At 41.7% G+C, this 13344-nt stretch overlaps 1 protein-coding gene across 1 annotated transcript in view; it reads right to left on the bottom strand.

Annotated features, from left to right (window-relative positions):
- SEC24D (SEC24 homolog D, COPII coat complex component) overlaps window positions 1–13344 on the bottom strand; it is a 58179-nt gene that overhangs the window by 8627 nt on the left and 36208 nt on the right. The window contains exons 12-17 of the mRNA XM_081021903.1: window positions 11162–11353; window positions 10045–10138; window positions 5282–5398; window positions 3909–4079; window positions 2972–3068; window positions 1264–1409 (exon numbers count right to left, since the gene is read on the bottom strand). Of these exons, the coding sequence (XP_080878029.1) occupies window positions 1264–1409; window positions 2972–3068; window positions 3909–4079; window positions 5282–5398; window positions 10045–10138; window positions 11162–11353 (817 nt within the window). The remainder of the gene's footprint in view (window positions 1–1263; window positions 1410–2971; window positions 3069–3908; window positions 4080–5281; window positions 5399–10044; window positions 10139–11161; window positions 11354–13344) is intronic.

The raw sequence follows: 13344 nt of genomic DNA, 5'->3' as shown, positions 1-13344 counted from the left end.
GGGCAGAGATGTGTTTTCCTAAGGAACACCTTCATCCTTGCCAAGGCTCATTATATTTTATTGTACCACATTTACAACAAGGATTTGTGGCTGACTCATGGACTATATTTCAGACGGATGACTAACTGTACTAAAAGTAAAGGGTTTAGGTCATTTTGAGAACTAGATTTGCAACCTGCACCAAAAGAGAGAGAGAGAGAGAGAGAGAGAGAGAGAGAGAGAGAGAGAGAGGAAGCAGTCATGACAAAATAAAAAGTCTTCACCTCATGTGGAAGTTTATAGCACATCTAGGTTTTAAAGAATTGCTGCATCAACTCTATTGAGGCAGAAAAGCCGGGGGCGGGGGAATACTCAGCTTTTCAAATCTCTCTAATAGGACACTGGGAAGCAAAACTGCTGTAGATTTGCATCCATTCTGTTCTAATAACAATCCACACGTCTCCTTGCAATTCTGTCCTCTCGTCCTGCTATGAGAGGAGCACTGGATCGTGCTTGCCAATATGATCAGTAAGAGAGAGTGCCTTCAGGGCTGGCCCTACCATTAGGCATAGTGAGGCAGCTACTTCAGGTGGCAGGTGCTGGGGGACTATTCAGCAGTCCTCTGTTCCCCCTGTACAACCTAAAGCTAGCCAGCTGCCCTCAAGCGTATGGGAGGTCACTATCCCATTGCCAATGTGGAAGTCCAAGATGGAATGTAGAATGTGGCTTTGCAGGTGTCATGGACAACCATTGGATGCTTGATGTTGCTAGTGACAAGTGACCCAACTGCCTGCTTTCCTCCTTCCAGCATTGTCTTTCTTATGGTGTAGAAACCATCCTTGGAATAAATCGACCCTCTCATGAACAGAAAGATAAATCTGTGTAATGTTATGCTTATGCTGGGAGGAGCTTCCATCCAGATTCAAACCTATTTCTCACTAGAAGAGCAAGGTTTCCTTACAGTTGCTGCTTCAACTTTGTGGATATTTCCTTTTATTTAGTGCCCTCAGGATGGTTGCTAGCTCACATGATGGAGAAAGGAAAGGGCCCATTTTGCTGCCTGAGGCAAATGACAAGATCGTGCCTTCCCATTCCACATTTGCAGTAACTAGGGCAAAAGGATCTTATTTCCCTAGTGGAAAAATATCAGTGTCTGGAATGCTGGAAAACTCTTATAATACAAGACTTACTTTAGGGGGAAATGTCTGGAATGCTGTACACATTTATCAATCACAGAGAGAGACCCTGAACAGACCAAGCACATGAACCTATATAGCTTGTTACCTGGATTAAAGCTCCATTGTCTTCATTCAACTTGTCATCATGCTTGAACTCCACTGTCACTGCTTTGTCGCAATCTACTGCTGCCATTTCGACATCCGTGGTGTTGTTCATGTAAACAGCTCCCAAAAAGTCTGTAGCCCTGAAACCTAGAGCAGATTGCAAAATAATCTCATGTATGGACTGCCGGCTATCAGCAGCATCAGCACCAGAGCTGAAAGACTGTCAGAGGTGGCATTCCTCCTCTGCCCTCCTTCCATCCTCAAGACTGATGTGCAAGTTACTTGATGTGGAAGGGCAACCACAGATTTCTGTTATCTTGTCAGTTTTACATGGCTAACATTTCACTCGAAAATTGCTCTGTGTGGCAACAGTTGGTATTTATTATGTTAGTTCTCAAACCTTTGCCCTTGTGCGATGAATGCCATGACACTATGCTGCAGAACATTCATACGAAATGTTAAAATGAATCTGACAAAAAGATTAAATCACTGTGTGATGGTATTTTCAACTCGAGAAGCAATGTGTTAATTGACCTTCAGAAACACACTATTGCTAGAGATGAATGGGGCCAACCATAACATCAGCCCAGATTATCCATGACTACTAGATTTGGGAAGCTGCCAGCAGTTGCTAATGTATTCTGAACTATGGGATTCAAAGACTTATTAAATCCTGGGACACTGGCAGTTTCTCATTTGGAAAGCATGCATGGCTTGTTCACATGTTTACATATGACCTAACCATAGCTGTCAAGTGTCCCTTATTTGAAGGGACAGTCCCTTATTCTAGCGCCATGTCCCGCTGCTGTCCCTTATTGATGGATGTCCCTTAAATGTCCCTTAAATGATGTCCCCTAAATTTCAAAGGAAGCAGCTCCTCTCCCTCCCTCCCTGCCGGCCAGGGAGGAGGGAGGCTCTAACTGTGTTGCTTGGCTGTGTTGCTCACCCAATAAGAAGTCTAAGAATGACTCGGGGGTGGAGCTTGCATGCCTTGTGTGTGGCTAGTTAATGCAAGCTGAGGGGTTTTTTGAATGCTGGGCGCCATTTTGTTGCATGTGCTGCTGCAAACTTTGCAGTGCAAAGCCAGGCCGGGGAGCCATCTTAAGTTGAGGCTGCATAGGCCTTGTGGTACATGTGATTCAGATTCTATTCAGTTGAACCTCTGGTTACAAAGTTGGTTGGACAGTGTTCTCGAAGCTACCCAGTATGAGTTTGACCAGACTGCAGGAGGACAGGAAGACTGGAGTGCCTGGAACAGGTGAGGCTGCAGGTCCCTTATTTTGGCTGCTGGTCCCTTATTTTCAAATCTGTAAGTTGACAGCTATGGACCTAACCCTGTTCCTCTGCTTTTGCTGGATTCCCAATGACACACTAAGACTGTTCCACTAAAAGTGTGGAGAACTGCAACTAAGAAAGCTGAATAGTAGTTGGGCCAGAAAAAAACCTCCCCTCTCTGTCTCTGGTTCAGGCAATCGATTATGCAGTTACAACAGCACCAGCATCAGGGACCTATCAGAAACCTTAAGGGAACCCCGAGGTACAAAAAAGTGGAAGGAATGTAGAGGGAACCCCCAAAAAGCTAACTGAGGAATGAGTGTTCTTAATGACTACAAAATGTTGACTAACTGTTGGAGGGATTGGAGAACTGAACTGAGTACAGCACATTGCAATTTCTACTGCAGGGGCCACTTGTAATTTCTTGTTGTTACCTGTGCTAGTACGAACCCTCATGATAGCATCAAATCCCATCCTTTTTTCTATACTCTTCCTGAGATCATTCAGAAATTGGGGGCTGTCAGAATGGACCTAAATGAAAACATAAAAGGAGAGATCTCTTAAGCAAATTATAGACCTGCCACTGGATGGCAGCAACATACTGAAAGTAGTTCCTGGACTTGAACAGAATTGCATGCTCTTAAGAAATTCAGTATTCAACTTTCCTTTTAATAAGTACAGTGAAAAAACTTTCATAGGGCTCTCAGACTCACCAATGTTCCAGCAGACTTTTTATATATATAAAAAAGCAGCTCACCCTGCTTGTTAACTTCTCAGACATAATACTAGTGACAAAAGCCCACATCTTTCAAATGAATCCAAGAATCAATAATGGATGTTTAACAAACGAAATGCCTGTTTTCTAAATTAATAACTGGAGCAAGCATACATTTTAAAGCTGAAAAGATCTGAAATTCTTTTTTCAGAAATTCTTTTTCTTGATCGAGACAGAGCTTGCTTTTAACCACATTCACTGCTTCAATGTTGTGCCAATGGCTTTATTTTTAACACTGATGTAGAGTAGTAGATATTTCATTAAAAAGATTCAGGGGTTTGCGAGAACTCAGTTCAGTAGAAGATTAGTACGCATTTGCACTTTTCCCTCAACACTTACCTTTTAAGATTAGAGTTGTAGTATCAGCTCTGCTCTAGTTCATATTGTATAAATAAGCAATGCTTTTTCACAAACTCCGGATACAACAGTAAGTATCTAACCTAGACATGCTGTGACTTATTTCCAAATCTACATTTGGTCCATTAGAGGACACCATTAGATCCTTACTATTTCGTTTGCAGGTGAAACAGCAGCATATTATGCACGTCAAATTCCATGTACCCAAGTGGACAGAAAGAGAACCTTCTGACATTTACCTGAAAATTGTTGTATTTGTACAGGGTTCCTCCAGTGTGCATTGTTACAAGGCCCATGGAGGCTACATCAACATACTGGTTTGGGAAAAGGAACAGATCCACGCAGCAGCCACTAGCGACACAGTCTCTGGCCAGGGTCTCATAAATATTTGTCTGGGGTTGAAACAGTGTCTGGAGAGTTTAAAGGAAAGTACTGAGCAATACACAAACAAAACACCATTCATGAAAACAACCTGACATAATTCAATATGAATTAGCAGAAAAAATAGGAAAGCAAACACAGCGAAAACATTTAAAAGGTCTACTATACCCATATATGATATATTTCATAGAGTTGTTTGTTCACCATGCATTTGGAAACCTCTTAAGATATTGTAACTAAATTTTGCATGGTGCTTACAGAGATCAAAGGAGCCCATTTTAGTCTATGTTTGGATGCAGTTTTGAATTAAGATGTATAAAGAAGCTTTCAAAATGGGACCACTGCGTATGAGGCTGCTAATGTTAACATAGCATGTCAACTCCAAGGGCAAATGCATATTTTATTTTACTTCATCTCACATATTTCTAACCCATTTTCAAAGACTATTATCTTCCCAAGGTTGTTTACATTAATTACAAATATACTATTTCATAAGTAGCAATAATTTAAACATACACTCTGGTTAACAATAGAAAGAATCAGTTTAAATAAACCCAATACATTAAATGCAATAGTTAACAGCAAAACTCAAGGAAAATGGCAGCAGTAACTTATGCAATAAATGTTTAGTATAAAGGCACTCCTGTGATGCATTCCTTAAACAACGACAAGAATCACCAAAAGAATTACTGGGTGGGAAAGATGATTAACAAAAACTGATATTCAGTTTAGAGATATGATTGTTGCTGTATTAAATATCTACTAAGCATAACACTTTACTTATTAATCATTTTACCATAAGAGCCAAACTACATGCTATGCTTAATAAACCTCCAATCCTGATCGCATACCTTCACACTGTACATTAAGCATAGCATGTAGTTTGGGCTCTTACGGTAAAATGAAGAATAAGTAAAGTGTTATCTCCATGCCTCCAGCTGCAAAAAGAGCTAAAATCAGTGTAGTCCCCAGCACAGGTAGAGAAGTTTTTTTAAAAGGTTCCTACAGGCACCAATTGGAACTTTTTTTATGACCCTTGTAGTGATTCAGGGTGATGCTATTTTAGTCCCGAGGAACACTTTTCCCAGAACACTGCATTCCCAATAACAATCCCCCTGAATCCGAAATTAATTGAAGTAAAAAACAGACATATAGCTTCACGTTACCCATTGAGAGTAACATATATTTTTGTACTAAGTTGCATGCAAAAAACAAACACACACTGAAATACCTTTTCTTTTTCTGTATTGACCAATTTTCTATCATCTCTGCTTTTCAGCTTCCCTGGTGCTTCTGCAGTCGGCAGGGAAGAATGGAAGATAAACAGCTTTCCAGCACACTCTGCTGCCTGTTGCAAAGACACAAGAAATGACCTTTTTTCAAGCTGGCATTATAAATATTTGAGCCAGATCTCCATACAATTTCAGCCGAGTCTCAAATGCCAGCATAAACTACTTTGGAAACTTTGGAAACTAAATAGTGCGTTTCTTTAGCATTTGAACTTTTGGTGACACCTTGAAAAAAATAACTGGGAAGTTCAGAATTTTAAATAACCACAAATAATCTACTACAAACACCTCAATATATCAGTGCTAATATACACATATAAATGAGAAAACTAGTGCTATGGGCAGTTCATGCTAACAGTATGCCAGGAATTATTAAATGGCACAAAACGAATTAAAACACATTTCAGTGCATTAGAAAAATCAATAAATTGTCCACTTGCAATGCGTAATCAAACTGGGCCCTACTCCACAACATGTAGTTCTTGGACTGACCTTTAGGGATCAACCAAAACAAGCACATTATACTTAGGGGGATGGAAACAATATGCCAGATTCTAAGCGCAGGTGTGTGCCAGCACTAACCTGCTCATGAGGCTCAAATGCAAGAGGAAGAATGATACTATTCTTGCTATTCCCTAATTGCATTGCCATGACCAACAAATTGGCAATGCAATTAGGGAAGGGTGCTGTGAGTTCAGTACAGGATACAGCTTGGGCCGGAATGGTCATGGATCCTCTGATGCTGCGCTCTGGTGCATGCCTACCTTGGCAGAGTACACAATACTGTAGCCTGTGCAGCTTTCTGTTTTGCTATTCCTAGGTGAGTGACTTCAGGACTAGACCAGGGCAGAGGTAGGCAGGCATGTATTTGTATGATGCTCTTGGACTGCTATACTGTGCTATTCAAGCTGTCTGTTGATCTAGTCTAAAAAAACAGTGAATCAGCTTCAAAAGACACCTGTGATGGGAACACTCCCCAAACTCAATAATCTAGGGTTTAAAGGATGACTTAAGGATGAAAGCAAATACCAGAAGGTTTGCATTCTAGATAAGGGTTACCAGCAAAGTCTGTTAGATGCAGTACAAAAACACTTATAATACGGAAAATGCTGACCTGCCACTGTTTGTGCTTTTTACCACCACAGAGGGATGAAACATAGCAGCAGAAGAGGTTTTCCCAACTTTTACTTTGGCCAAAAGGCACAGGTACATCACAAACACTCCCCTACCAATGACAGACAATCCAATTTTACTTTGTCCTCCAATTTTACCCACAATAAAAATAGCTTGGGCATGGGGGAGTGTTTGCTTTTAGGCAACCTGAAACTTTTCCAGTAGGAAAATGTCTGCTGTGGATCTGGGATGAAACACAAAGATTGATGGCTTTGCATCAAATCCCTCAGCTGATGGGGAATTGGCAGAATTGAGTTAGACTTCTGGACACTTTACTTCTAACACTTTACTCTCAGAATCACCATCTATTTATGCTACAATAAATCTGCTAGTATTTAAGCCACAACAAGACTCTGGTATGTGTATGTTTACTATCCCAGTCTAACAGAATAGCCACTGCAGCTGTTTTTAAAAAAGGGATGTTTGAACTCCAAATGAAACTCCGACCAGAAATCTGGTGCGTGCATTTTGGACCAGTTGAAGGTTTCTGAATCATCTTCAAGCACAGCACCATGTAGATCAAATAAATGGCATGATATTCATCTGGCAAGTTTTTCAGCTGAGCAGAGATGGGAAACCAGCTGAAGCCAATATTCTGTTCACTGCTTTGAGACAGTTAGCAAGAACTCTGAGCATCTTCAAAAGACAAATTCCATAATTTTTTGTAATTGCTTCAGAGATGCCTAAAATGATGCAGTTGCTCAAATAATTCTCAGAACAGTTATCCACGTGTATTCCCAGTATAAATCAAGGAAAAGAGGAAAAGAAACAGTGGAAATTGTACTTTTATATGTCAGAGATCATAAGGCTCATAGCTATCACTTGAGGGGGCTTAGAGATGGGGACTGAATTACCAAGCTGGTCACTGAGATATTGCAATCATGCTCCTCATATATTTATTGTTACTATTTTTTGCAGCACCCTCACAGAACTGTTGGCATCAAAATGCCATTTACATTCCTCCCCATTTAATCTGGAAAGGGTAAATCTGGTTTAAATTGGGGATGGGCGGGCTGGTATTTTGATGCTAACATGCATCAGCATCATCAGTGCCAGAATAAACACACCTCTGGTAGCACCCAGAAACAGAATATAGTCGTTACAGGGGGTGAGGGTGGGGAGTAGGCATGAGGGTAGTTTGGGATCCAGAAACGGAATATGTCCTATTTGTTGCCTTTATATCCCACCTATTTCTCCAATGAGATCAAGGAAGTGTACATGGTTCTCCCCCTCCTCATTTCATCTCCACAACAACCCTGCTCACTGATTTCCCAGAGGCATCTGACTGGCCACTGTGAAAACAGAAAGCTGGACTAGATGGGCCATTGGCCTAATCCAGCAGGCTATTCTTATGTTCTTATGCTAGACTGAGAGGCAGAGACTGGTCCAATGTCACCCAGTGAGCTTCATGGCCAAGTAGGGATTAGAACCCTGGTTGCCCGGGTCCTAGTCCGACACTAACCACTGCACCACATTGGCTCTCATACTGGTCTTGACCATCAATTCACACAAGGAGTGAGTTTAATGTACAGCCCACACACTGGAGCCTTAGCAGTTTGCTTATGTGCCATTACTGACCTACCCAAGGTTTAGTACATTTCCCCCCAAAACTCCCCAATATGTGTATTTAAAGTTTTCAAATAGCACCCATTTTACCCGATCACCAATTTCCTTTTCCCAGGAAGATGGTGAAAGAAAGGAAAAATACTGAGAAGATTTGATTTATGCTGTAGCATAAGATGTTTGACTGTATTTGCTCACAGTTGGCATCATGCGGAAAAGAAACAAAGGAAAATAAATGCAGAGACGAGAAGTCTGCACGGCCACCGAGATCACTTTCATGGTAAATATACACAAAAAATATTCCAGATGGACTCAGATTGCCCTCTTTGAAGTTGTCATGTATTCATTTTATGGGTTTTGGTTTTAATTTCCCTGTGTGTCTGCTTCCAGCACATTTGTTTATTTCTTTCATTCATGACAGATGCCATTTGGCATTTATATAAATTTATAAAAAATAAATACATTTTCCTGAAAACTGAAATGTGCTTCAGCTTTCTTACCCTCTCCAGAAACATGCCGATATTTAATACAAAAAGAGCCAAGGCACCAGCTATATTGCTTTTCTCTGAGAATGACACCAAAATTGTTAATGCCTGGCATCAAAACAGGATTACATCATGACAACTCAGCAAATAAGCCACACAATTATTTTTTTAAAATAAAAAAATTCCTTCCAGTAGCACCTTAGAGACCAACTAAGTTTGTTATTGGTACCTACCTATAATTATTTTAAAAACTGTGGTAAGAACCAAACCTATAACCAATACTGAGTCAGACCACTGATCCATCAAACTTTACTGGGCTCCCCAATGTGGTTCCCGTGGGCACCACAATACCCCACAACACCTACCAAGGCCTCTTTTTAAAGACTGACTTTTTCTAACGTGGTTTGGGGAGGGGACTGCTTGTTTTTGGAGGCGGGGTTGTCTGCTTTTGTTTGTCATGCAGTAGTAGTAGGAACTTTGCCTGGTCTTTGGCATGTGGTTTCTTAGATGTCCAAATGTGCCACCAAGTGGCAATACACACTGAGTGGCAGTGGCTATTGAGGGTTTGAGACAAGAGTCATTCCCAGTCCTAGTGGGTGATATTAAGGACTGAACCTGGAGCCGTTCCCAAAGCCTTTCAGCCACTGAGCTACAGGCCTTCCAGATTGACTCCTGTGTGAAGAAAAGCTAAATTCTGTGATATGTGCCACCTCACTTCCTTTCCTCTCCTACCACTGTAATTTGAACACCGATTCTTTCTATGTTTTGGACTCTAGACTAGCACCGCAGCGGACACAATATAACCTCAGCCACTTGGGGAACCTTCCAACAAATCATAAAACCACAGTAAAACATTAAAAAATTCCCTTTACAGGGCTGCCTTCAGATGTCTTCTAAAAATTGTGTAGTTTTTATCTCCATGACATCTGATGGGAGAGCGTTCCACAGGGCGGGCGCAACTACCGAGAAGGCCCTCTGCCTTCTGCTCAGTTCCCTGTACCCTCACTTCTCACAGTGAGGGAACCACTAGAAGGCCCTCAGAGCTGGATCTCAGTGTCAGGGCTGAACGATGGGAGTGGAGACACTCCTTCAGGTATATAGGGCCTTTGTAAATGGGCAGGGGAATCACGTACTGTTTTATATATTTAACAAATATGACTTAAAACAACAACAACAGAGTACTGTCCATATCTGTTTTGCATACACTGGAAAGTTAAGATTGACAGCTGGTTCCCAGTGTTGTGTGTGTGCTATGAAGTAGATGACTTCAATTTATAATCTGTATAATTTGAAGGATTTACTGTTTTGCACCTGTGTGCAGTATGCTTGGATTCTGAGTTATATTACAAAGTACTATGGTTGGTGTTTCCTTTTGCTTCCTGCTGTGACCTGTGGGAAAGACTAGCCTTCCTCCAGAAGAGCTTTCGTGGCTTATAAAGTCAGTCCTAATAAAGACTTTGTTGCACAGAAAAGAACATTCTAACCTTTAGCGCTTCCATGCCAGCCTGGATAACAGGAGCAAAGACAGTCTCACTCTCATTAGTGTCTGTAAACATCTCTGGAATCTGGTCCAGCAAGCTATGACAGGGGGAAAAGACCAGTGTTTCAACAGGTTGGAATGGACAGGATAATCCTTCAAAGAAAATAAATCATATAGACACCAGGCCCCTTTGCTGAAAGATTTAAACTCTGCATTAAAAAAAGAAAAGAAATGTTGCTGGTGCATTAGCCTCTACAAGACTATGCACAGTTCCCTGTTTTGCAGAAGAAACTGCTTTCTAATTTATTTAGAAGTTTTGAATGCAGTAAAAAGATTTTAAAAGCTACAAAATACTTTTCAAGTAAATTATAAGCCATTTGTTGAATACTGCACAAAAACATTAATTCCTCAATCAAAAGGCAAATTTGTAATGCTGTAAGGCAACTTTCGTTTGACTGCACCGATATACCAAAATAAATTACGGCTCTTGTGTATGCACTCTATAAATAGTGTATTTTTAGCAGTGCAATCTTAGTCATATTATTTATTTGCATACAGAAAGCTGGCAACTTAAGTGCATTTAAGTTCTGTGCATTGAGCTTTACAAACTTGGAATATATATATATATATATATATATATATATATATGGAAGTAGAAAACGGGTCGGCATCCTGGAAAAAAGACTTTGGCAACCCCACCCGCTATTGCATCCAGTGTGTTGTGAATAAATGCTTTAGGCACAGTGCCTGGAAGGTAACCCCCACGTAGGTTGTGGGCCTACTGTTTAAAGTTCTTGTCTTTACTTGCATCGGCTTTCGTATTGTTGTAATAACTCCCATCAGCTCCAGACATCAGGTCAGGGGTGATGGGAGTTGTAGTCCAACAACACTGAGGGACTCATGATTAGGGAAGCTTGGTCTACAGACATTATGCACCTATGGGAGCACACATACAATCAGGTTTTACATGCATATCTCTCTAGGTCATAACCATGGTCTTTAAATATGTGGTTGTCAATTTTTGTAGGTGGAAAATTGATGAAAATTGATGAAATCACCCAAGGTAATTGCTATTGAAGATATTCACACCTGAGCATAAAAAGCATAATTTATATGTTTACTTGTTTATGACAGCTTTTGACTCCTGAAAGTTGACGAGGAAACCATCCAGTAAAGGGACAAACACTTCACTGACATCAGTGACCACCATCATCTGAGGCTGGCCAAGATTGCGTTTCACATTGAAGAAATGGAGGACTTTGTTGTAGGTGACAAATCCAACCCGAATAGTTGAAGCCTCCTCTTGCTCCTCCCTGGAAGAGAAATGGTTTTAGAAAACACAGATGCAGGTTAAATTTCAAAAGCATTATTTTGCATGGAGGAGGGGGGAAAGAGAGCTTTATTAATTACGACGTTAATATTAATTGTCATCTCACGAGTGTCTAAACTGTACAACAAGAAACAATCTTTACGAAAGACCTAGATTTAGCCTGAGACAAAGTGAATGAAAGGCCACATCTGAACATCAATAGGATACGAACACACGTATCTTGGGAACTGTAGTTTAAGTGTGCAGAGAACTGTAGCTCTGTGAGGGGTAAACCACAGTTCCTAAGATTATTTGGGGGAAGATCTGTGCTTTAAATGTATGGTGTGCATGCAGCCTTAGTGTTACTAGTGAGCCCACCATGAATTTGTACTCACACTTTTCTTGGCCATATTTCTTTCAGAAAATAGCACAAGGGCAGCTGTCCCCCCCCCCCATGGCTTCAGCAAAACCCAGATGTGAAGGGTGTTGCTGAGCTGTCCTTGTGACAGTCCTAAAGTCAGTCCTTTCTGCCCATCCATGAGGCAGGGTGAAGCAGCTACCTCAGGCAGCGGAAGCCCCCAAGGTTGTGCTACTGTGGGTGCTCTATCACCTCCACCGCTGGAACTGGTGCCAATTTCCTGTGAGATCTTGCAAGATCTCGCAAGATTTCACAGTGTGAGAGAGATTTTGCAAGATTTCGGCAAGATCTCACCAGAAATCAGCGCTGATGGCGGCTCGACTTCTCTGTCAGCAGCGGAGGTGGCGTGGTGCTGCTGCTGGTATAGGTGGGCAGAGCTGAGGCAAAGATGGCACAGCAGAGCAGCAGAGTGGGGTGGCACATCCCACTTTGCCTCAAGCAGGAAAATGCTGCGTGGCGCCCCTGCTCCCACTCTGCCCTCTGAAGTACTACTGAATTTCAAACTGGGGGGTTGGGGAAAAGCCAGGTAAACATTTAAACAGATGAACGTACACTACCAGGAGCCTGAAGTGTTACTATTTTATTTTAAGCTAAATGCCTGTTTGAAGCTTTAGGGGGCGGGAGTGAAGAGAAAGAGGAAATACATCCAGAATAATCAGATGAGTAAAGGGAGCGAAAAGCAAATCTCACTTCTGCCAACCACCACCACAGCCCTGTACCAGTTCCTATCCAGTATGTAAGAACCTCGGGTTGCGAACGTGATCCGTGTGGGAGGTACGTTTGCAACCCGCAGACCACGTCTGTGCACACGCGTGACGCGATTCAGCACTTCTGCGCATGCACATGACATTATTTTGCGCTTCTGCGCATGTGCGAGCACAGAAACCTGGAAGTAACCCATTCTGGTACTTCTGGGTTCGCCACGGTCTGCAACCCAAAAATGCGCAACCCACAGCGTTCGTAACCCAAGGTACGACTGTAGCCCAATGTATACAAATTAAACACTAGCGTTTGAAGACAACATGGAGCCAAAAACCCTGATTTAGTTCTATAAGCCAATGATACGCGCAAATGGCAAAAGATTCAACATGTAATCATAGAAAACCCAGAAACCAGGGTTAGTGGCTTCAAATCAAGCCAACGTTTGAAGCCATGGTTTAAAGTCGGCTTGTTTTCCCACTCACAACAAGGGAGAAGTGTAGACACTGGTACGTCAATATGCACTGGTTAACTGTGGCTCCCTTGTCTCACGTGCCATTGTTGAAACATGCTACAGAGCATGCACCTCAAACAGTATTGGAATGCTTGCCTTCTTGAGGGACACAGGAAGGCATTAATTATTTGAACAAGCTGAACAGAACTAAAGGAGTTTGACCTTCCTACAGCACAGCAAAACCAGTGGATGGAGTACATATGGAGTCTGCAGTCACAACATGGAGGAGGAGGGAGCAAACCAAGACATTCCGTGCCATTCATGTCATGGCTGCAGTGCTTGATGAGGAGCAGAATCTTTCAAAACAACAAAACTGGGAACCCCAAGAAAGTGATATCCAGAAGGAAAAAAAGAGCATGGAGCA

This window comes from Podarcis pityusensis (genome assembly GCF_964106645.2).
Source record: "Podarcis pityusensis genome assembly, chromosome: 9".
NCBI lineage: Eukaryota > Metazoa > Chordata > Lepidosauria > Squamata > Lacertidae > Podarcis > Podarcis pityusensis.
The sequence above is the reverse complement of the archived record's forward strand: the minus strand, read 5'-3'. Positions and strand labels throughout refer to the sequence as shown.